Genomic DNA, 24,776 nt, shown 5'->3' on the forward strand with positions numbered 1-24,776 from the left:
TAGGAGAGAGACTCACAAGCTTCCCCCACCCAGCTGAGGAGCTATTGATAGCGCTACTAGATGAGGAATAATCAGTTCTATTTAAGGATGATTTGTTCACGCTCCAGTGGATGGCCCCATACCCATGCATAGATGGGCAGCATTAATTTATGAACTCTGTGGTATAAACAGAGGACATGGGGCTCAGCAGCCCCTAACTGCCTATAATTTGAGTCTCTCGGCATCAGATGCCCCCTTCTGTCCTCTGCAGACACTGACATGCAATATACCCTATGCATATTTTTAATTGAAAAAAAAAAGAGTATATGGGGCCTGGAGAGAAAGCCCAGCAGTTAAGAGCACTTGTTGCTCTTGCAGAGGACCCAGATTCTGTTCCCAGCATCCACATGGCTGCTCACAAGTATATAATTGTAGTTCCAGAGGCTGTGACACTTCATCTGGCCTCTTTGGATACTGCATACACCTGGTACACATACCTGTATGCAGGCAGAAACACTCATACACCTAAAATAAAAATAAGTATTCTTTAAAAATACAAAGGGGAAATGAGGTTGGGATTCCCTGGAGTTGGAGTTACAGGAAGTTGTGAGCCGCCTGGCATGGGTGCTAGCACAAGCAGTGTGTACTCTTAACCACTGAACTAACTCTCCAGCACCATATTACCTGTTTTTATTTCCTTCCACAAATGTATAGCTAGCCTGGAGAAAAATACTGAAAACTATAGTTTACTTGTTTTGGTAAAAACCCATTTTCCAAATTATTTTCTTTCTGTCATTCTAATAACTCCGTGTGACCTCTGCACTTCCACTACCTTGTCGTAACAAATTGTTGATAAAAAAAATCAGAGGTTTGCAGCATTGTGAGAGGTAGAGAAACCCTGAGACTGTATGCCTGTCATTGCAGCTTAGACTGTTATCATTATGATAATACTCAGCCTCACCAAGGGTCTGCTGGGCTGCTCAGGCCCTAGTGTTTTCCTGTACACATTATTGAATTGTCTAATTTTCTTAAGTTACATTTTTGTGAGGTTACACTGAATTTATAGGTATTTACTGAGTCTCTATTTCTTCCCCCTAAGGCATCAAGTAGAAATCTCAGGTCAAATTTTTGTGGCAGTGTTTGCACAAATACATTACTATCACCTAAGGAAAAATAAGCATTTTTAAGATATATTTTCATTAGTTCTTTGACAATTTCATACATGCATACAATGCATTTTCTTATTAATTCATCAATTCTTAATAGACTGATGCAGCAGAGTCTATTTTCATAGGATTCTCTCTGTCCCTCATGGTCCCTGCACTGCATCTCTTCACCTGGAGCCCTGACACAAAAATGATGTCAAGGTGCCATGTGTAAGCTACTCAGTCCCACACACCTATTCACCTTCCTTGGAGCTGCTCATGCCCTGTAGGTAGAGTAACTTTTAGGTGTATGGTACCGACCCCTTTAAAATACCTCAGGGGAAGACACTGTGATGCGTTATTTCCCCAGGACCACATCATCATTCTCCCAAGGAAGATTTGACATCACTACTCTGTCTGCTCAGATGTGTTCTGTTTGGGCAAGTGCTTAGTGCCTGACCCAGCCACATCTGCCCATGTCTGGTCACGATTCTATATGTGCAGGGTTCCATTACTAAGCACATTCTTAATTATAATGCCGTGCAGTTTCACTAAATACAAAGTCAGCTGATTGTGCGCTCTCTTGACCCTGAATCTGGCTTCCTTAGTATGGTTTATATCTTAGTCTATCCGGACCTAAAATTTATACCAACTTTTCTCTTTGGGGAAAAACATTTTATCTGGGGTATGTTTAACACACATACGTAATACACACACACTCCTAATTACATTTTTTATTTCTATGATAAGATACCTACCAGTTTAAGAGAGAAAGGGTTTATTTGGCTTACAATTTTGTGATACAGTCCAACACTGAGAAGTCAAGACAAGAACTTGAAGCAGCTAGTCCACAGGAAGAGCAAAGAGAATTTGAATGTGAGCACGTGCTCAGGTTGCTTTTTCTTTATTCCTACACTCAGGACCCTACCCCACCTGGGTACCACTCACAGTGAGCTGGGATTTCCCTTATGAATTGACACAATAAAGAGACTCCTTCACAAACAGCCATAGGCTACGCTGATCTAGATAGTCTATTATTGAGACTCTCCTCCCAAGCCACTTTAGATTGTGTCAAGTTGACAATTAAAACCAACTGTCACATATATGCACATATGAATACATTTATATTCTATAATATGATGGTAATTGGTCAACCTATAATATGTATGTGATGTTTTAATATATGATAGTAAATGCAAATGCAGTTTAGTATTGTTATCTTGGTCAACCTATAATATATGTGATGTAATTAATATATGATAGTAAATACAAATGCAGTTTAGTATTGTTATCTGTGTCTAACATATTTGTATGTAGTTATTCTGTGTGCACGTGTTTTGGTGGAGATCAACCAGGGCTATAGGTAGGATAGGCCCTGAGCTACAATGAAATTTTTAGATAATCACACAATTACAAAATATAATGTGAATCAGTCATTAATTTCCATCATGTATACAAAAGTATGAACATTATTTAAAAATCATAGGGGTGTAGTTCAGTAGTAGAGCATTTGCCTAACATACTCAAGGCCCTGGACCTATCTGTAGCACTCCCCAACACACAAACACACACATACATATATTCAGAAGATAAATACACACAGTATATTCAAAACAGTATTTCTGGTGTTTCTCTAACAGAGGGTGGCTCCCACTTGATAGAGACGAAGACCTCATCGCCGCAAGGTGAGGCTAAGATGAGCATTACCAGCGACGAGGTGAACTTTCTGGTATATCGCTACCTCCAGGAATCAGGTAATAGCTTGTTTTTTCTGAAGGAAGTTCATTGGGCAGAATGGTTAACCACCAGTGCAAACCAGGCTATAGGATCATCAAAAATAACTAAGGACCCCCTTTGTAAGAGTATTAGGGATGAAAGAGTGGTTTGGGGGGCACTTCATTACTGGATTGGAATGTGGGAGAATGATCTTTCTCCTCATGATAGAGGTAAATCAAATTGAAGTTACTATCAAGAGCAGTTGAGCCAGGCCTGATGACAAATGTGCCTTTAATCCTCTCACTTGGGAAACAAAGACAGATGGATCTCTGAGTTCAAGGCCAGCCCAGTCAACATAATGAGTGAGACATGGTCAAAATGTTGCTTCATGGTATATAGTTAGAAGACTAGGCCAAGTGGTAGTGGTGCATGCCTTTAATTGCAGCACTCTGTAGGGAGAGCAGGTGGATCTCTGTAAGTTTGAGGCCAACCTGGTCTACATATTGTGTTGCAGGACAGTTAGGGCTGATGCACAAAGAAACCCAGTCTCACAAAACAAAATAAAAAGACTAGACACATAAGTCTCCTATTGACAAAATAGGCCATGTGGGTAGTAGCAGCAGATATGCTCAGAGAGAGCCTCATGTGGGACAAAATTCTATTTTGTCATGGTCAATGTGATTTCTGTAATGAGAGACTGTAGTTCTCAAGTAAATTATTTTTTAATTCTAACAACTTTAAGATATTTAAGACCTACAAAACAATACTAATGGAAACCCATTCTGATATCTAGCCTGCAGCTTAAGCAACAAGCCACTGGGGGCCAGTAGGTAACCCCCAATGTTCACTTCCCTAATAGAGAAAAGAAGTCCCTGGTGAAGTTGTTGGCAAGTGACTCCTGAGGGCTGTGTGGGGAGTCAGTTCCATGTCTCTCCTTACTTTGACGGCCTGTTGGCAATCTTTAGCATCCTCTGGTTTAAAGCTGCATTACCTTGGTCCTGATGTCTCAATGTATCCACATTTCCTTTTGCAAAGAAAAAGTCATATTGGTTCAGATCACTGGTTCTCAGGCTGTGGGTCATGACCCCAAGTAGCCCTTTTACAGTGGTCGCCTACCTAAGACTATCAGAAAACACAGATATTTACATTATGATTCATAACAGTGGCAAAATTACAGTTATGAAATACCAATGGAATAATTTTATGGTTGGGGGATCACCACAGCATTAGGAACTATATTTCTATTTGTTTTTTATTTATTTTGTTTTTTCCGTGTAACAATCTTAGCTGTCCTGGAACTAGCTCTTGTAGACCAGGCTGGCCTTGAACTCACAGAGTTCTGCCTGCCTCTGCCTCCAAATCCTGGGATTAAAGGAGTACGCCACCACCGCCCAGTGCGGAACTGTATTAAAGGGTCACAGCATTAGCAAGGTTGAGAACCACTACTCTAGGATCTCAGCACACTTGTGTTTAATAAATTATACCCACAATGAACCTATTTTCAAATGGTCACACTCGAGATATATTGTGTTCCCACCTTCCAGAGTTACATGTGTAGTTAGATTTCTTCTATACCTCAAGCAAAGCAAATTAAAGGGGAAGTGGTTTCTCTGTCTTCAGAAGCCTTAGTCCATTTTGGCTTTTTTTCGGGTGCTTTTAGGACTGTTTGTGGGAGAACATCTAAATGGGAGTATATGGCATGGCAAAGTAGCTTACCTCATGATGACCAGGAAGCAAAGAGAAAAAAATGGGAAGGATAGGGGAGTCACTAGTGCCCCCTTTAAATGTCACACCTGATGACCTGATTTCTCCCACTTCTTAAAGGCCCCATCACCACCCAATTTTGCCACTGGTTGTCACTCTAACCTTTAGCATATGGGCCTTTGGGTACACATCACAGTTATATAGTTATATAGTTAATTTCCCTTAAACCTATCTTAAGTTGAAAATGCAAGTCAGAGTACATTTAAGGGCTGAAGAGATGGTCCAGTAGGTAAAGTGCTTGCTTTGCAAGGGTGTGGATCTGTGTTCCTTTCCCCAACACCCATGTAATAGCCAAGCTTTGCCATCAAAGGCTAGTTTTACTCACACATCAGCACCATTCTTCCTTTCTCCTGCGTTTCCTATTCCCCCTGCCTGCTCAACCCTCATTCAGAAGCTGAGCTTCCATTCTGCAGCCCCTTAGTGCACACAGTTCCATGTTCACATCTCCAGCCCACACCCCTCTCCCTACTTTACTCTCACTTACCTCTGCTTCCCTCTAACTGCAGGATTTTCCCACTCCGCCTTCACGTTTGGGATCGAAAGCCACATTAGCCAGTCCAACATCAATGGGACACTAGTGCCGCCGGCTGCCCTCATCTCCATTCTTCAGAAGGGACTGCAGTATGTGGAGGCGGAGATCAGTATCAATGAGGTATGTTCATTCCTGAGAATGTGGCAGAGTTCCAGGACCCCCCACCCCCACCCCCCAGCAGATCTCTGGAGAATGTGTGGTTCTACTACATGGGTATGGCATGCATTCTAAGGTACCTGGGAAAAAGTGGAGGCTACAGACAGGCCACTGCACCATCAGCAAGATTTGGGTGCCCCCTTGTGTAGGTTTGCAGAATCACAAGGTGTTGACTAATGAAAACAATCAATTCATTCTTTTATGTACTTTGGCCCAGCATATGCATGGGCAGGCAAGCTCTCTTTCTGATTTTCCAGGGCACACTGGCCAAAGAGAGCTCACTGAATACTCATGAAGAGTCTGTATTTTGTGTGAAACTGACAGGGGACATAACCAAAGGGAAATTTGACCAGCAATTTTTCTTGACACTCTACCCATTTCTCCTGTTCTTACATTTTCTCGCTGTCACCATCCTTCTTTGATGTTCCCTGACTGAGCCTTGGAGTAAGTGATATAGATGTCTGATTTAGAGCTGCACATTCAGTGATCATTTATTTTCAGCACTTTTACCAGTACAAGTTTCTATAGTGAGTATTACCCACTGCAAAGCTAAGAACAGCACTAATCTATGATCTTAAACATAAATATTTAGAATTTGATAAGCACATCATGTCCATTTAGCAAAAGCATAACAGTACCTTCTCCAGCCACAGGCTTTTGGCCAGGTTTACAGTAGCAGATACGAATTCTGACTTGTGAAGCAGGTCTCAAATCCAATCAGAAAACAGTTAACTACCCTTATAACAGTCGGGCCACTGTTGTAACAGTGGACACATCTTGCCTGGCAGGTTGGTGGTATAAAGCGTGTGGGGTTCATAGCTGAGTAGCAATTCTTTCTCTGAAGTTTTCATAGTACCTTCTAGCCCTCTGAAAGATACCCTATCCATCTCAGTTCCCGCTTGATTTGTGTCTTGCTTCTTAAAGACCAGTAACTAGTTCTGGTGGGAAATGGACAGCAGTAGCAATAAATAGCCTGTATTATTTTGGTTTTTAGGGCCTACCAAACCAGCAATCTATAAAGAGCACACCTTTGGCAGCTTTTTAAAAATACTTTGGCTTCTTGGAGCAGCTTTAGCTATGCACGTAGGATACCTCAGCTCATACTTTATTTTAACTTACAAAAGAGCAAGTTTCCTTATTACTTTTTCATACATACTTTGATTGACCTGCTCTAACACATACCACCTATCTCCTTCTCTCCACCCTTAGTCCACCCTTAGAAATATCTTGCCCAGGCTTTCTTTCTGTATTCTCTTTTAACTTTAAAAATTGTCCTTCAGAACACAAAAGTAATGTCTGATTTCTATTTCTCTCATCTTCCAAGAGGTTTTTGTTTATCTGTGGGTAGATAATCTTCGTCACATTTCCAGGCATTAAAAAAAAACCCAAGAATATGTTTTAAATGTGGCAGTATTGACAGTGACCTCTTTTTTAAATTCATCAGTTAATTTGTGTTTTATGTGTATGTGTGTTTTGCCTATATCCATGTCTGTATACCACAGTGGGTTTCTGGTGTCTGCAACAGCCAGAAGGGGCATGGGGTTGCCTGAAATGGACATTACAGATACTTGTGAGCTACCATGTGGGTGCTGGGACCTGAACCCAGGACATCTAGAAGAGCAGTTAGTTCTCTCACCGACTGAGACATCTCCCCAGTCACTTGTTTGCTGAGGCTGTCCATGAAAGAGGAAAGTAATATGGACGGATCAAGACTGATCAGCCTGGGCCACTTAATGGCCAGAATCCAGGGCTAAGAGACTGATGGGTGATATTATACCATGTTGTATTATTTTCCTTATTTTTCACATTGTATTATAATTTAAAAACAAAAGCAAACCAAAAAACCCACCAGGGGCGATGTGTTGTTTAGATGGTATTCAACCAAAATTTGTGCCTCTCCGTTTCTGGGATAATTGAAGTTCAGAGCATATGGGAACATGGTTTCTCATCCAGCAGACAGCCTGGAGTTATGTGGAGATTCCTGATTCAAATACCTGGAATGTTTCCTGAGGGAGGAACTTCTGTGTTTTTAAGGATGTGTGGAAATGTTTGTGTAATGGTAGGAACTACACAAAGTACAGTAAAACGTATGCATTAGGATCAAGTGAATCTGTTGTCTGGTGTATCGTGGTGCTATTTCATCTCTATGCAGAGACGAGAGAGTCATTGTCGAGCACATCCAGTGCTTATTAAATCAAATGGACTAGGAAGCCTATTGTGAGTAGTACAGTTAGTTATCTTCATATTGGGCTCATTGCTCCTTCATTGTTAATGGTGGCCATTGAGAGATGCTCACTCTGGTGGGAGCATCCAGTCAGGGTTCTGTGGCAGTAGTGCTCAGAGGAAGGATTTACAGTGCACCTTAGGATGGTGAGCAGCATGCCATGCTTTGCCCACTAGGTGGCAAGATAAACCCATGCTCCCACTGTTGCAATGACTGAAAATGGCTCACCCACATTGAGACATATCCTTCAAGTAGGTAGTCCTACCCTACTGGTTAAATAGTCATTGATGGTAGTAGGTTTTATCATAGGATAAAAGGAATACTGTTCAGATGTCCTTAATGCCAAAATTTGGCTTGACATCTATCAAATCTCCACTAAGGATGATCTTCACTGCTAACTGTCCATGAATAGTCCTCCTCATCCTCTTCCCTGTTCCTCTTTGCTCTCGAACCCTGTCCCACCACAAAAATTATTTGCACCTATTCCTAGTTCATGCCAACTTCTCTGGTCCATGGTAGCTGATGGGTAGCCCTTGTCTTGCTTTCCTAGGATGGCACGGTATTTGATGGGCGTCCCATTGAGTCCCTATCGTTGATTGATGCTGTGATGCCTGATGTGGTACAGACAAGACAGCAAGCCTTTCGGGAGAAGCTCGCTCAGCAGCAAGCCAGTGCAGCGGCTGCAGCAGCGGCGGCTGCCGCAGCCACAGCCACAACCACAGCAGCTACAACACCAGCAGCTGCTGCCCAGCAGAACCCACCAAAGAATGGAGAAGCCACCGTGAATGGGGAAGAGAATGGAGCCCATGCAATAAGTAAGTGGAGAGTTATCTGACCTTCAAGAGACATGGTTGTGTTTTTCTTTGTTTTTCCTCGTGAATCTGTATATAGCTAAAGGAAACTTTAAAGTGCTGACCACTGCCAGTCTGTTAAATTGCTTTCTCATCTTTGCTTCTGATCTGTCCACAAGATCTCCATCTTCTACAACTTCATTCATATTCCTTGGTTTTAGAAAATATTGCTCCTCTGTGAGTATCCACTTTACAAGGGGAGCTTCTATAAGTCACCCAACATAAAAGTGTGTCATTTGTAGTAACCTTCAATCCCAGCTTCCCACTGGTGTCCCATACTAAGGGATAAATTGTACTGTCAGAACAGGTGGGGTGACGTCTACATCAGCCCTGCACCTGGACAGAGCAGGGGTGAACACATGTCTTAATGCATACTGGCAACTTACAACAGAGAAGGTATGTTCTGTGTGCACCCACAGCTCTGGTGGCTGTTCATGGTGCTTTCTGAAGGCATACCCCTGCTGCCACCTACTGAGGTTTCTGATTTGCACACCGTTCCTTGGGCTTGGTGCACCTGGAGTGCAGACCACAAGATTCACGGTCTGCTTTTGTGTTACTACTGCAAGGTAGCTTCTCCTTTCTGCTGCTACAGTGGCGGGCTATGTTCAGAGGGACAACATTCAGGAGTGGTTCTCTTTCTTCAACAAGGGTTTGGAGCAGTGCACTCAGGCCCATCAGTCCTCCAGGACTAGTACTCTGTCTGGTGGAGCCAAATCATTGGCCTTCTTGCATGATTCTTTTGAGAGTAGCAGTGCGAGTTCGCTTTGTGTTCCTGTAATGACATATCTGAGGCAACTCGTTTAGAAGGAGAAAAGACTCGGGTCAGCTCACAGGCAATGCTTATACATGGCCGTGACCATGGTGAACGTGGAGGCAGAAACACAAGGTAGAAGAGCATCATGGGAGACAAAGAAGTCAGAGCATCCTAGAAATGGCTACTAGTGACTTTCCACTAGACACCACCTGCTGTTGTATCTACATGTGGACACCAAGTTTCCAGCACACGATCACTTTGGGAACAAATACACAGCATATCACTCTCTAAACAGAAACACAGACTGTAGACCAAACTACAGAAATGTCCACTTTTGCAGTCATTCGATGTATTGTGATTTTGGTACATAAAAACAAAGTAGTTTTAAAACAGTAGTGTCTAAGGATGCAATTTTTTAGTGGGTTGGTGAGCCATGTATGTTTTCATGTTTGCTTGACAGATAATCATTCAAAACCAATGGAAATAGATGGGGAGGTTGAAATTCCATCAAGCAAAGCGACGGTCCTTCGAGGCCATGAGTCTGAGGTGTTCATTTGTGCCTGGAATCCTGTTAGTGACCTACTTGCTTCTGGGTAAGAATTTGGAACAGGAATGCACCTTGGTCTGGAGGATGTGAGAGGGCTTTCTTGCACAGTTCCTTGAGGAAAGCACACGTTTGTCTTATCTTCCTAATGTGTACAGACTGAGGAACAGGCTGTTTTGTGCACCTTCTACTGTGGTGAAGCCAGTGGTTCAGCTGTTTCTCTGTGGGGTGGGGAGCAAGGCAGACACATCTCAAGTCAGTAAGCAGAAGAGGGGGATGAGGATGAAAATTGAGCAAGAGGGGTGGAGAAGACAGAGCACATTAGTCCCATTTGAACCAGAACTTAATACTTCATGTTGGTTTTGCAGATCTGGAGACTCCACTGCAAGGATATGGAACCTGAATGAGAACAGCAACGGGGGCTCCACACAGCTCGTGCTAAGGCACTGTATACGCGAAGGTGGACACGACGTTCCCAGTAATAAGGATGTCACCTCACTGGACTGGAACGTAAGCAGCTTCTGCAGTTCATGTATTAAATGATTACACAGCTACCCTCCTGATGAAGCATATGCAAACAGAAAGAAGCAGACAGTTCTGTCTCAGCTCCCACCCTGGGTTGCTGGTATCAGGGGCTCATGATCAGGTCCTACTGGGCAGATAGCAGTCTGGGAATGGGAAATTCTTCCCATCATCGTGAGCATGTGTTGCCTGTGAGAGGGCTGACTTTTTCACACAGCTCCATGTGGAAAGGAGGCCCAGGAAAGTACCCAGATACTAATGTGCTTTGTCTTTTTTCTGTCCCCCAGACCGATGGAACACTGTTGGCAACAGGTTCCTATGATGGTTTTGCAAGAATATGGACAGAAGATGGTACGTTCCTCATCCCTCTTGTGTTAAGTAAGGTGGACTTTATGAGTGAACAGTTGGTGACTGTGAAGTCGTCATCTCTGTGTTTTCCCATCTCAGGTAACCTAGCCAGCACCTTAGGTCAGCATAAAGGCCCCATCTTTGCCTTGAAGTGGAACAAAAAGGGGAATTATATTTTGAGTGCTGGTGTAGATAAGGTGAGTATCAACTTTTAATGCATCCCTTTTAGCTATGGATCTGGATTTATTTTTAGCCTGTTAACTCATTTAGGTTCAGATTTCTCTGGTTTGATCTTACTGCTGACTTTGAACAAAATATCACCTCATAATACATTTACTTTTGTAGACCTTCATTCAGAATGTGCTCTCAGCCCAGTGATAAAAAGAAGAAAAAAAAATCTCCAAATGTTGTATTAATCTAGGCGGCAGTAAAATGGAGTTTATTAATCCAGGAAGCAGTTTCTGTGTTGACTTTCATCCACTAAACAGTTCGTAATCACAGACTCTTTTTCCTTCCCTTGGCTAAACCTTTCCTCACCTGATAAACCACTGCTTCCCATTATAGATGGCAGAATTCTCTGAGACCCAATACAGGATCATACTTCGTAGAAACTCATGAGACTGATTTAGAGTTTGATTTCTCAGTCCATACTTTGAATTTATGGCGGTTCCCCTGTTCCCCCAGTTTATAGAGTGATGGGGGATTGTTGGAGATGTTCATTCTTGTGGCAGTCCTTTGGAACAATGTCCAAAGGATATGTGGGTGTGCCTTCTGAACTGGTACTTAATGGTTTTCTAGGTTTGAAAGCTGAGGGGAAATTCCCATCAGTTTTGGTAGATTTCCCACATATTGGTGAAGGCTACTGTGTACTAGTTACTTTCATTAATGTGACATTCACATTATTGAGTGTGGAATGCACAGTGTACATCATAGACTTAGGTCAGAAATACAGAAATGACAAGTATAAATATTTTACATTCTTGCATGTATAAATGATATCAGTTTGGCTATACACAGGGATAAAATAAAATATGTTGTTAAATTAATTTCTTAGAAGGAAAGGGGGTTGGTTGTGTTTTCTATTACAAGACATTCTAGATAATTCTTTGAGAAGAATAGTAACTGACTTTTCCCTCTGTTTGCGGAGCACAGACAACAGTAATTTGGGATGCCCACACAGGAGAAGCCAAACAGCAGTTTCCTTTTCATTCAGGTAGGTTTGTTGTTGGGGCTCTACAGAGGCACTCCCAAGAGTTTCTTCTTCTTCTTTTTTTTTATTTAAGCTTGCATAGTATTGTATAAGAGCAGAAACATGTCAAGAACCTTGGGACTAATGTGAAACAAAGTATTGGCAATAACAAAATTGGTGTTCTGGTCAAAAAATAACTGCTACCTCCCTTTTACACGTAACTGGGCCTGTCCCTGTGTTTTTTGTTTTTTGTTTTGTTTTGTTTTGTTTTTCTCTTTCATAAAAAGGTGGGGTCTCTCTGCAGAGGCATCTTAATGCTTGTAAATTGGAAGGAAAGTGTCTTTAAGGTCTATGAAAGATGGTTTTCATGGTTTCTTTCTCTTGTCTCTTGCCCTGTAGCACCTGCCTTGGATGTGGACTGGCAAAACAACACTACCTTTGCCTCATGCAGCACAGACATGTGCATTCATGTGTGCAGGCTTAGCTGTGACCGCCCAGTCAAAACCTTCCAAGGACATACTGTAAGTAGCAGTTCTGATTCTCAGAGTTGGGAGTTGTAAAAGTGTGATGTAGAAGCCATCTTTTCAGTGAGTGCATTAAAAGTTAACTGCACAGGGGAGACCACTTGATCTACCATGCTTTGTTGCTTAGAGCCACAGTGCCTGCCCTGAGTGATGGAATTAACCCAGCTGAAGTGTCAGTGGTCCTGGGAATACCTCAGAGTGGCGTTCTGCTAACCTCTGTTTTATCCTGAAGCTGTTTCTCTTCTGACTCCAGTCTGTTTCCCAGCTTTTAATAGGGGTACCCATTTTATGTCTGATTTCTGTTTCCCTGCTTAGAATTTACTTCTCTCATATCCTTCCGCCTGGTTCCATAAATGATTCTCACTGATGCTGAGTGCTGTGAGCACTCCTAGTGCTCCACCTATTTGGGTCCTGGAACTGTTACTTCCTAAGACTGTGTGCAGGTTCTAGAAGTTTGACTTGAGATGGAAAAGGACAGCAAGAAAGAAAGCTCTACTCCCAGGAAGGAAGCATGGAGAGTTCCCATGGGGAATTGCAGATGGATCAGCTAGAGACAGACAGGTCATGTAGAGATCTGCCTGTGAGTTTTCTCTACAGCTACAGTTAGTTGGAGACATACACATTGTCACATTAACCTTCTACACTGCTGTGGCTCACACCCTTCCTCTCCCCAGCTTCTTCCAATTTCACACCCTTCAAAACTTGGTGTTCTTACAAAGGGGATCAACCACAACATTTTGAAGTATGAAATTATTTAGAAAACAGTCTGGTGTGTGAAGCTGTTTGTTAGGACAAGACAGCTGGCTCGGTAGAGGAGGCAGTTAATGGCAGTAGTGTTCCCAAAACCCCTCTAAAGAGACCCCCTAGACAATAAATTGCACTATCTTTCCCTCTGCCCCTTGCTCTGTATGCTGTTCCTGTCTGTATGGTGGAGCTGCAGGTGGCCCTTTATATAACCACATCCCCTTCTTCCTTCTGTACCAGAAGCCTTTCTCCTCTAGTCTTGGGGTTTCTGGTACTCAGAAACAAAGAAAACCTGACAGTTTCCTTGTTGTATGGTCCCAAAATTCAGCTTGATGAACCAGTGGGTTTTAGAGGGGTTACTTACAGAAGTAGAAATGTCTCAAAGACAGCTGCACCATCAAAGATCACTTCAGTATGGGTGATAACCTGTTGAAAGCTGAAAACCTGGAGCTCAGTGTAACAACCATTAGACTCTCCCTTTCTGTGTAGCTTGATCAGTCAAGTAGCCTGTCTTTGTTTCTTCTAGGCAGTTCAGCTGACCTCTGCTGCTTCCAGGGACCTATGTTTGTCTGAGAGTGACTCAGCAGTTTTTTTTTTATTTTTGCGCATATATACACTCTTGTGATTGGAGTTGATGGGTTGGTGGATCTGGTTAGTTTTAGGGATTTCTTGGAGGTTTTTTGAGTTGCTCATTTCCTGTCTTAATGAGCTTCCCTGTAGTATTTCATCTTACTTACAACTTCCTGAAAACATCCTGTCTTAAGAAGTTTCCCTTCGAAGTGGAAGTTTTTAACCTCAGAGGAAAAATGGCTACACAACACGAATCCACAAGACAATGGATTTTATTTCTCAGTGCCTTTTCTTGACTGGGTGTAGTTTCCCTGTACATAGGAATTGCTTGTGTGTATCTTTGTGCATTTGGATGGCACCGAAACTTTTGTCTACCTTTACCTTCTATCCAACAAGTTACAGGTCTTTCAACAGTATGATGAAGAGGAGCTGTTATATTAAAAGCACAGAAAGTGATGATCAAAGTTCACTTTTAAAAACAAAACAGTTTTAACCCAGTGGTGGTAGTGCTGCACACCTTTAATCCCAGTACTCAGGAGACAGAGGTAGGCGGATCTCTTGAGTTCAAGGCTAGCCTGGTCTACAGAATGAGTTTCAGTACAGCCAGGGCTACATGGAGAAGCCCTGTCTCAAAAAGCCAAGTAATGAATGAATGAATCAAACAAACTAGCTTTAGCTCTGCTTGATGGTATATACCTGTAGTTCTAATTAATACTCAGAAGGATGACAAAATAGTTCCAGACCATCATGGGATACATAAGGAGCTCCTGGCTAGCCTGTTCTGCATCATGAGACTCTGTCTCGAAGCAATAAATGATTTAGTTAGCTGTGCTTATTGTATGCAAATTCTTCATTTGGCTTTCTTAATAAGGAAATTTCCCCTAAAGAAATATGACTATGAGTATAGCTCTTCTTTTGTAATATATATCAGTATTTTTTCATGAATGAAAAGCAAACTGAGGGAAGAATAATCATGTGGGTGTGATCTTGTGTTGTGGTCTTTGATATTCTGTGAACTCCTGAAAGTCCTTCTGCACTGCAGCGCTGGCAGCATGCTGCTGCCCCTGGTGGATGCCAGCCTTTCTACATAAAGGCTCTAATTTCTTTGTGAAATGCTGTGCTCTCTTGCAGAATGAGGTCAATGCTATCAAATGGGATCCTTCTGGAATGTTGTTAGCCTCCTGCTCTGATGACATGACATTAAAGGTAATGTTGGTTCCTAAAGGGATGAGGTGGTTAATCCTATGCAAACCTTTGTATGGCACACAGCCCTTTACACCCTCATCACGTGGACCATTACTTTGACATTGTCTTTTCTCCTTGATTTTCCTGGTTTCTAAACTAAATGTCTTGTTCTTCCATGGAGTTTTTGACATCTGGGGCATGGTTCCATTTTTTTTCCACCCTTTTGGTTTTATTAAAAAAAAAATGGGAAGGGGGTCTTAAAGGGTAGGGAATGGGGGCGTAGCCCGGTCTCTCATGACTGCTTCCTGCTGGCTTTGGGGATCGAGGGATCCAGGGAGTGTCCGATTATTCTGACGATGTCCTGTTGATTATGTCCTGTCCACTGGGGTTTTGAGGTGGCTGATTGAAGAAATCGCATCTGTCTGGCTCTTGGGTAGCTGGGTCATTGTTAAGATGCTGGAAAACAAAAGTCGCATTAGTAGAGAAAAAATTAGTAGAGAAGAAAAGAGGAGGTTTGGGAAATTAAAGAGGAGATTTTGGGAAATGAAAGGGGAGATTTGGGGTGGGGGGTTTTTAGGAGGTTTGGGGTTAAGAATAATAAAAAATTGAATGGTACTTATTCTGTTAATGATCTGTTTGGGCCTGCTTCAATCAGGTGGGTTGGGCTGGCTTCTTGGAGCCTAAGGGAAATGTCTTAAAAGAAATAAATTCTTAACCATGTATTATATTTTGGGCATTGCCTTAACATCCAGGAGACACTCCTGCAGACAGTGGTGAACCTGTTGTGTCAAGGAACTTTGTTAAGAATTTGCTTACCACCTGAACCTTTGGCTCCTTGTCTGATGATGAATCCTGTAATGACAGCTGAGTGGTTATTCAGAAATTTAGAAAAAGAGGAGAAAGGAAAATATGTTGGCACAAGAGGGTTGAGTAAAGGACAGGACCTCTACTTTCCTTGGACTGGAGTCCTCTGGAACTTAAGAGAACAAGGTCCTGTCTGAGTTACTGTGCCTGGCTGACTGCTTGCTGGCTTGTGAATATCTCACAGACCTGTTGCCTAAGTGATACCTTAGGTGCACTAGAATGAATGGTACTGAGACATTCTCAATTAGGGACACAGTATTAGCTCACACTGTTACCAATGCCTCTTCCAGATCTGGAGTATAAAGCAGGATATATGTGTCCATGACCTCCAAGCTCACAGCAAAGAGATATATACCATCAAGTGGAGTCCCACAGGACCAGGCACCAGCAACCCGAACTCTAACATCATGTTAGCAAGGTAAAGCAGGGCAACTTCACAGCTCTGTCTGCTTCCTGAGCACACCTTCACTCTCTGTTACTTAGTGAGTAGCTCAGCTGGGAAGACTCACTCACACTTAGAAATAGCAGGGTTGAATCCCTTCCACACTGAACAACATGGGAATTCACTGCGAAGGGGGCCAAGGACATGGAAGTATAACCTCCCTCAGTATCCATGGAGGTGGGTCTGGGACCCCCTCCCCTTATGGGTACCAAAATCCATAGATGCTTACTTCCCTTTGCCTATAGCCTCTAAATGCATTCCCTGTACTTTAAATATCTCTAAGTGTCCTCTATTACCCATACAATGATAATGCTGTAGTAGACTATGTAGTTTAGGTAACAGTGACCAACAAAAGGGTCTGCACATGTCCAATACAGTTTTTCATGGGTTTGGCTTGGTTTGTTTGAGATGGAGTCTCATTATGTAGCCCTGAGTACCTGGAACTTGCTGTGTACCACTTCCTCTGAGACACTAATGTTACAGGCCTTCACAATAATGCATTTTTCCCTTCCCCCTCAATGGTTTTTTATCCGTAGTTATAAAATTATGAATGTGCAGGTATAGAGGGCTGGCTTACTAGAGTGAAAGTTTTTAAGGCAAAGAAAGGAAAATAAGTGTTTAGCTTGGAGCTCAAGTTTGTTCTTTTGAAGCTCCATTCAGGTCTGTGGTACTGGGATTTTGACTATATATAAGTGATTCCCTGCTTTAGCCAAAGGTGACCCAGATCTCTTAATATTGGAACTGTTGAATAGCCAAGGCCCAGAAGCAAGGGGCCAGAGGTACCTCATCCAAACCAAGTCACTTTGGACTTTAGACAGCAGAACTGTTATATCCTGATGCATGTTAGAGTCCAGGAAACATAACAATCCATTCTTGGGCTTTTGGTGCAGGGATGGAAGCTCTTGCCTTGTGCATGCTGGGTAAGTAGTGTACCACGGAATACACTCCATCCCTCCTCTTGGTAGTGAAAGCATTTAGACAGATGAACTAAGGCAATTATGAGCCAGAATCCAGGACTTTTAGAATGATCTGGAAACCATGATAATGGATCTTAGGGGTTTGAATTATTCATATACTTAGTCTGGACAAGACCAGACCCCCAAAGGAAAGTTTGGTTTCTAAGGAGCAATGGGAAGCTTGGTCTGTGTTGTTCCAGAGGCTGAGGAGGAAGTGACAATAGGTAGGTAGTTCTTCTATAAGGTAGTAGTCGAGTGAGCAGTCTTTCCAACAGCTTTGTGGTAAGTGTTCAACCAAAGACTGTCTCCAAGAATAGATGGTGACACTTGACTATACCTCAGTGGTAGATCACTTGATTGGAATACACATCATCACCAAAAACTCATCCCAAAAGAAACTTAAGCCACATACACACAAATATTATAAACACTGAGTGACTGAACTAGAAGATCCCCAAGGTCTTAATTCTTTTTTTTCAATAATTATCCAAAAACCCACTTGCATATCAGTGATGTAATACTACATGTAGCGGTCATTTTTAATGACTAGGGAGATGCTTCTTTCTATCACATAATACATATCAGGAACAAATATATTATCCTGTTAAAAGAACAAAAGGACACACTGAACCTCGTGAGACCATTGGAGATACAGAAAGCCAGGTGGTAACAGCTATGTGATATGTAGTGTTTTATATCTGAAAATAATTAAACTCTGTAGCCCTTGCCACTGTGGTTGTATATGCACATGTGGGTTTGGATTTTCTTATGTGTAAGTGCATCTTTACTCAGCTTTTAAATTTTTTTTTCTAGTCCTATCTGGCTGGATTTGTAGTTGTTCAAGCAGGTATATTATAAACAATGATGGTGTTTTAGAAAGGTTAGTTGAGTAGTACACAAAAACATTTTGTGTTCAGAGGTGAGGGAACTAGAGAAAGAAATGAACACAGTGGCTAAGTGGGAAAGTACCTATCTGGCTTGTACAATGTCCTGGGTTCTGTTTGGTGGCAGCTTCACTTTTCTCTGGAGAGAAAAGGCTCACTAGAATGTTCTCTTGAAGCAAATTCAAGTATGTTTTAAATATTGCTAATAGGCAGTTCGCATGAGATACATCATAAAGATCTTGAAAGCCAACCCATTTCTGTGGTTGTGTTCCCTGCCGTCTTCCTAGTGCTTCATTTGATTCTACGGTTCGACTGTGGGATGTGGAGCGAGGTGTTTGCATCCACACACTGACCAAGCATCAGGAGCCCGTCTACAGTGTGGCGTTCAGCCCTGATGGGAAATATTTGGCCAGTGGATCCTTTGACAAGTGTGTCCATATCTGGAATACTCAGGTAATGTCTTGACTTCCTGTGGCCAAATCCTTCCTGAAAAGCATATTTTCAGTTCCTGGGCTGGCAAGAGGGCTGGGGGAATGAGTTATTCAGGAGTGAGTAGAGTGAGCCTTCCCATGGAGATCACAGATTCTGTGTAGTCTTTGTGTTCCCCAATGATGTACGGTTTTCCCTACGTACAAGCCTGGAGTCCTTTGGACTCTTTCCATCTGACTTCCAGCCAGAACATTTAGCTTGTCACCTCAGGAGCATTCTCTCTTGGAGTAACCACTGTCTTCAGCTTTCTTATCCTGGCAGGGACCTACTTCGTGTTAGAGAAAAAGCATGACCTAGTTTTGTCACCTTAGAAATGCTGCTGTTTGTGGGAAGCCCCTGTAGGTGGCCTTTATAAAACCTTCCCAGGGAGACACTACAGGACAACCAACTTTATCTTCTTCCTGTCCACTGTGGAACAACTCAGAGATAAAGGAATATGAGGTTTGGAGTTTTAACATTTGAAAGTATTACTTGTTTAATACAGGATCTTTGAATACTAGATTGTCATTTCAGCAGGAACTGAAAAAGGAAGGAGTTGGAATCAGTATAGCCACTGGATATCTCTGGCCTGACAGAGATGAGAGAATTCTGATTATTGAGCAGAAGTGGATGAAAACTAGTGGGGTAGAATGGGTGGAAGTATTACACTGGGCAGTTCTTGGTTTTCTTTTTGGTGCTGGGAATCCAACATGTAGAGCCTTGGAGGTGGCAGGCAATCGTTCTTCCCTGTGCTATGTCTAAACCCTTGGTCATCCCAATTGAAAATTAGTTAGGGTAAGTTACTGAGAAGAAAGAGCCAATTTGTTAGACTTGAGGAGAATTCAGTGCCCCACCTTTTCATTCCTTTTGGTTGGTTGACATTTAGAAGGATATGAATTCTTAAGTTCATGCCCCTTTGTGGCAGGGGAAGCAGTAAATAAGCCATGTTCTAGCATTCCACAGACATTTCAGGGACATACCCCAAAAGTTAGCAGCATGTTTCCGGGTATGCCCATAGATGCCTGTGACCTGCATGAGCTATATTATCAAGAAGCAAAACAGAACAAAAGGTAGAAACGTGTGCAGAAATAACATCCTCATACAGAGAAAACAGATTTTGCTAGTGATAGCTCACTTTAAAAGTGCCAGCAAGATGAAAATGCAGGTGCTCCTTAATATCTTTGAGGGATAGCTACCCCTCCCCAGGGATACCTGAATTTGTGCAGCCCAGTTCACTTGTATAAGACGGTGTGGTATGGTATGTGTGTAGAGCTGATGCACATATACATTTACTAGGTGACTCACAACACTTGGTACAATATGACATGAATATTATAGGAATAGTTGTTAGACTTTTTGGTTTTTCTTATCCTCCCTCCCTCCCTCCCTCCCTCTCTCCCTCCCTCCCTCCCTCCCTCCCTCCCTCTTCTCTCCTCCCCACCCCTCCTCTCCCTCTTTTGCTTTGCTTTCCTTTTTCTTTTCCTTATTTAATACTAGGGATTGGATCCAGGGTCCTAAAACTCACCCACTGTATAGCCCAGGTTGGCTTTAAACTGAATCCTCCTCCAGCCTCTGGAGTAGCTAGGATTGCATGCTGGCTTATTATATTGTAGGATTTTGAGGGGCTGGGGTGGGAGGTAATGGTGAAATGAACCAGTGGTATTAGGTTCATATTGAAGGGAGCCAGGGAGTTAATTATTTTGAGACATCTTAGAACCCACATTAATTCTCTTATTATAAACATATATAATACTGTTGGCTTTCTGTTGTCCACAGCCACAGTGTTTACTACCCTTTATTTTCTGTGTAAACTGAAACTAATATTAATTTCAATGCATTTTTATTATGTTTTGCTACTACTTGCTGTAGCTTGATAATGGTAAATATATACATATATATTAATTATAATAAGTAAATATGTGTGTGGCATCGATACGTCATTGTTGTGGATAAGAACTAATGAATAGTTGGTGACCACTGGGGTTAGTGGCTGTATATAAGTCTTAGTTCACTGAAGGAATACAGCTGATAAAATGAAGCTGTACCAAAGAGGGATTTGTTAGGCCATGGTCTGGCTAGTCCAAGAATAGCTGTCTGATCAAAAAGGAAAGGCCAAGCAAGAATCAATCTAGTAGTTGATCGGGCCACTAGGCTGGATGTTTCAGCTGGTCTTCAGTCTACATTAGAATTCTGAAGACATAGGCTGTATTACCAGCCAAATTATTACTTAGCAGCAGGATAGATAAACTTGCCAGTGAGGACAAGGAAGCCAACAGCAAAAGCTTACGTCTTCATGTCTTTTTATGTGGGCTGACTCCAGAAAGTGTGGCCCAGATTTAGGGTGGGTCTTTCCACTTCAAATGATCCAATCAGGAAATTGTTTCACAGGCATGTCCCTGATGCTTGGGTTTTAGTTGATTCCAGACATAGTCAAGTGGACAACCAAGATTAGCTCTCTCATACATGCTTTATAAAGATAAGCTGAACTGGCTTAGGCAAGTCTAGAGAAACCTTGACTCCCATATCTCATGACATACGTCAAGCCAACCACTACAGATACCGCAGCACAAATGTATGTATTCATCCTTCCAAACTACATATTCAAACTGATGGGAGTTTTAAGTTCATGATATGCTAATGCATCTAATTGTCTAATTGTTGGTAGGCTGGTGGTGTGCTCACGCAAGTGCTCTAAGGAGGAGACAGATAATCAGAACAGAAACTAGGTAGGGACTGGAGTAGGTAGAAAGACCTCAGCCCAGAGGACTGACCCAAGCTCTAGGAAGGAGACAAGAAAGGATGGCTTAATAAGAGGGTGCTCGGGTAGCCATAGAAGCTAAATAACGACTTAGCAAAGCCAGTGGGGAAAGCAGGGAATGTGGTTTAGTGGTAGAACTCATGCCTATCACCCTGATGCCGTTTTTAAATCCAGCCCTGAAAAGGTCAAGAGGAGGTCATGAGTTAAAGCTCCCCCTCTGGTAGGTATGCATCATTTCTTGTGCTCCCAAGTGCCATGAGACATTGCTGGGCATAGTCATGACTAGCTGAAATGTGGTGGCAGTTCTGTGGGTAACAATAGATTGGTGTTTATGGAAATCCCTTAACTTTTGTGTTCTTGAAAGCTCACTGATCAGATAGAGGTTTATGGAGGAAGAGTGCCCCCTTTTACTACTGTCATTTTGGGGACCTCTTCTGAGTTATCATGACAAATGCTTTGCTTTTCAGAGTGGAGGTCTCGTCCACAGCTACCGAGGCACAGGCGGCATATTTGAGGTGTGCTGGAATGCTCGAGGAGACAAAGTGGGTGCCAGTGCTTCGGATTGCTCTGTAAGTGGCACCTCTGATCTACTGGGAGTTAGGGGTACAGGGCAGCTGATCCCCTGATCCAGCACTAGATCCTTCCAAAGACCTTGTAAGGCTTCTCTGTCCTGCTGTGCCTTATCACCTAACAGGTGCTTGGTTACCACATACTATGTGCACGTGCAGGCATGACTATGGGAAGGAGGCTTCTCTTTGGGTTGAAAATAGCCTTGTCTTTGCCCCAGAATGTCAGTGAACTTGATTATTTTTAGCTGCAGTGACTCTACACACATGTGTGTACCCTAGTATATTAAGGAATATCTGGAGTCATACTAGGTTGTCACTACTTTGGCGCAGGGTGCTATTTACTGGTGGAGTCAAAGGATGCTGGTAAGTCTCTTACAATGCTCTAGATGCCCCACTTTGGCCAAGAAATATCTGGCCACAAATATCATTAGTATATAGGCTGAGAAGCTTGTTCCTATTCCGTTGCTATGTGTATGTTCTGGCCAAACATCGTCATGATAAGCCATAGCTTTCATCAGATAGGCCTCCTGGTTTCTGTGGATCTTATTGGGTCCATTAGCATGTGTAATTTTTAATTTGCCTCTGAACTTGAGGTTGCAATAATTCTAGGATGAGGTGCAATTCTGACTGATGGACCAAGTTATTAGTGTGGCCAGAAATTTGTTGTTATCTGCTCAACTATGTAGGCATCCTATTTGTGACCCCTGCTGATTACCTTAGACACTGTGAGTTCTGGAATCATCCATGACTTGATTTTTCCTTTCCCTGCTCTTTGCTAGAATTTGGTTGTTCTGATGTTCAGAAACTAGCCCCTAGGGTTTCTCTCTCTTTTTGAGTCTTCCATTATAAAAACTTTACAAGCATCAAGTTGGTAGCTAAACTGTACCTTGCCAGCATTTGATTGAAGGCACCTGATATTATCTCTCAAAGTAACAGACACTTTTATCTTTCCTTCCAGGTCTGTGTTTTAGATCTCCGAAAGTAAACACAAAATGTAGAAAACCATTCTAATGGACCAGCAGTGAATGTGTAGGATTGCAGCATCCTTCCTATGATGGGCTCTAAACTGTGTGAACTTGACTTGTTCGAGTCTACTTGGAAATCACCTGTCCCTGGCCACAGGATTCTTCCCCCCCCACCCCACCCCTAATCTACATCCAGAAGTTTAAAACAAACAAATACAAAGTCATACACATGGTTGTATCACAGGAATATGGTTTCCACCTAAAATGTTCATCTGGGGAAGGATGAAGCCATCAGCTACATGATGCATGGTTTGGTTTCCATCCAGAACAGGCTCTAATGACTGAACAGGGAAGGAAGAACATAAAGCTGTGCCAAAAAATAAAAGGTTTAAAAAAAAGAAAAACAAAAACAAAAAAAATACAAAAACAAAAAAGAAAAATGCTGTGATAAACCAAAAGGGAGGAAAAACCTGTCCCTTATGGTATTTCCCTCCTATCAATTTGGATACTACAGTTGCTCTCCAAAAGACCAGTTTGTACCAATGAAACGTGTGACTTTGTAATCCCAACGCTGTATTTTCTAGAACCTTCTTTGGTGGTTTTTCTATCTGCTAAAATTCTATGGTCTGGGGGCCTCCCACCTCAGATGGATACTGTTTTTGGCTTATTCTTTCTGTCCTCCCTTGTTGTTCCCCACTCCTTCCTCTGATGTCCTTGCTCTGGTGTGGTCTCACTTTTAATGAAATCCTACATAGATATGGCCACATGCACACAACGGATCTTTGATGGACAGCACTCTCCTTCCCTCTCATCCTACCCCTTCCCATCGCTTACTCTCTGTCCCTTTCTCATAGTTGCTTCACATTAGGTCCCAAAGGCACTTTCAGAGCTTAGTAAGTGCTTTATGTAAGAAGGCGGGGAGGGCGACTTTTTACAGAAAAAAAAAGACTTATAAGAGAAAGAACCTGGAGTATTTTTTGAAAAAAATATTTTTATGTTAAAATGACTTTAAAATCCTAAAATGGCCATCAGACATAGAGAGTTTTGTGAAATTCATATTTAAGAGACTAAGAAGACACTGGCAGAGTCTGAGGTGTCTAATTACCCCTTTCCCTTCAGCTTCATGAAAGGCAGTTAGGAAAACCGTGGATTGGGAAGCGTCCTATGGAAGAACAAGGGATTTGTTTTGGCAGCTGGTGGGGAAGAGCCCCACCAGTTCGGCACCAAGCCGAATGCTGAACTGTTCGATGCACATTTACTTCAGCAGCCAATAGGAAGACAGTGAAGAAGCCACCCTGATCCACAGTGTGGCTCCATGGCACCTGCCAGCTACTTTCTCACAGCAGTGTAGCTACAGATGGGCACTTTATCAAGAGCGTGCTAGGTGAATCTCGCAAAACCGACCCAAGGGCCTCAGTGCCACTCAGTCTTGTGAAGACAATGAGTATCAAGGGAGACTTTGAATCCTAAAAATGAATTATGACCCAGGTAGAATGTCATAAATCATTTCTGCCCACTTTACAATTTCTCTTACAGAAGATTAGGACAACGCTTTTTTAAAAAATGAGGAAAAGGAAGAAGTTTTTTGGTTTCTGTTCTTTTTTTTTAAACTAAGGAGTTGTGTGCCTGGTAAAGTTTGCCATCATTGAATCAGGTGACCTTGGTTTTGTCATAACTTGATACAGACTTGGTTTTTTTTGTTTTTTTAATTAGTAAAGGGGGATAGGTAGACCAGAAGGGGGCTGGGCCAAGTCAGTGGGGCTGCAAATGGCAGTATACAGGGTCCAGTCTACAGCTGAGGCAAAGTTGTTACTTAGAGGAAAGTATCCATATATGGAGCCAAAAATCAACCAGCAGGAAGGTGAGGCGCTTCCTCCACAACAAACAAATGTAAGACCAAGAATGTGAATTGGCCTCTGCTTTCACATGTAAATTATGTGAGCCCTCGTATGCAAGTGTTGTGTTACTGAGTTGAGCTGTGTGTTTGGACTCTGGCACCTAAACACTTAGCAAAGAAAGCCTGAGTTCCATGGGGAATTTGATTATAGCAGGTGTCTCTGTGGATATGATGTTTCCTGCCCTGAGACTGCTTTAGCTTTAGAATATAATTTTGGAAGTCCACT

At 42.4% G+C, this 24,776-nt stretch overlaps 1 protein-coding gene across 1 annotated transcript in view; it reads left to right on the forward strand.

Moving 5' to 3' along the window:
• LOC121441346 (F-box-like/WD repeat-containing protein TBL1X) overlaps positions 1-22,835 on the forward strand; it is a 99,807-nt gene extending 76,972 nt beyond the window's left edge. The window contains exons 6-19 of the mRNA XM_041642477.1: positions 2,765-2,878; positions 5,111-5,256; positions 8,067-8,331; positions 9,582-9,714; positions 10,034-10,175; positions 10,475-10,538; positions 10,635-10,732; positions 11,688-11,748; positions 12,124-12,245; positions 14,694-14,768; positions 15,902-16,029; positions 18,181-18,346; positions 21,587-21,688; positions 22,647-22,835. Coding sequence (XP_041498411.1) covers positions 2,765-2,878; positions 5,111-5,256; positions 8,067-8,331; positions 9,582-9,714; positions 10,034-10,175; positions 10,475-10,538; positions 10,635-10,732; positions 11,688-11,748; positions 12,124-12,245; positions 14,694-14,768; positions 15,902-16,029; positions 18,181-18,346; positions 21,587-21,688; positions 22,647-22,673 — 1,643 coding nt within the window. The 3' untranslated portion in view covers positions 22,674-22,835. The remainder of the gene's footprint in view (positions 1-2,764; positions 2,879-5,110; positions 5,257-8,066; positions 8,332-9,581; positions 9,715-10,033; positions 10,176-10,474; positions 10,539-10,634; positions 10,733-11,687; positions 11,749-12,123; positions 12,246-14,693; positions 14,769-15,901; positions 16,030-18,180; positions 18,347-21,586; positions 21,689-22,646) is intronic.
• Positions 22,836-24,776: the final 1,941 nt, after the last annotated feature.

This window comes from Microtus oregoni, unplaced genomic scaffold, assembly GCF_018167655.1.
Source record: "Microtus oregoni isolate MIOR12 unplaced genomic scaffold, Mior012 000074F_ref0000038, whole genome shotgun sequence".
Lineage (NCBI taxonomy): Eukaryota > Metazoa > Chordata > Mammalia > Rodentia > Cricetidae > Microtus > Microtus oregoni.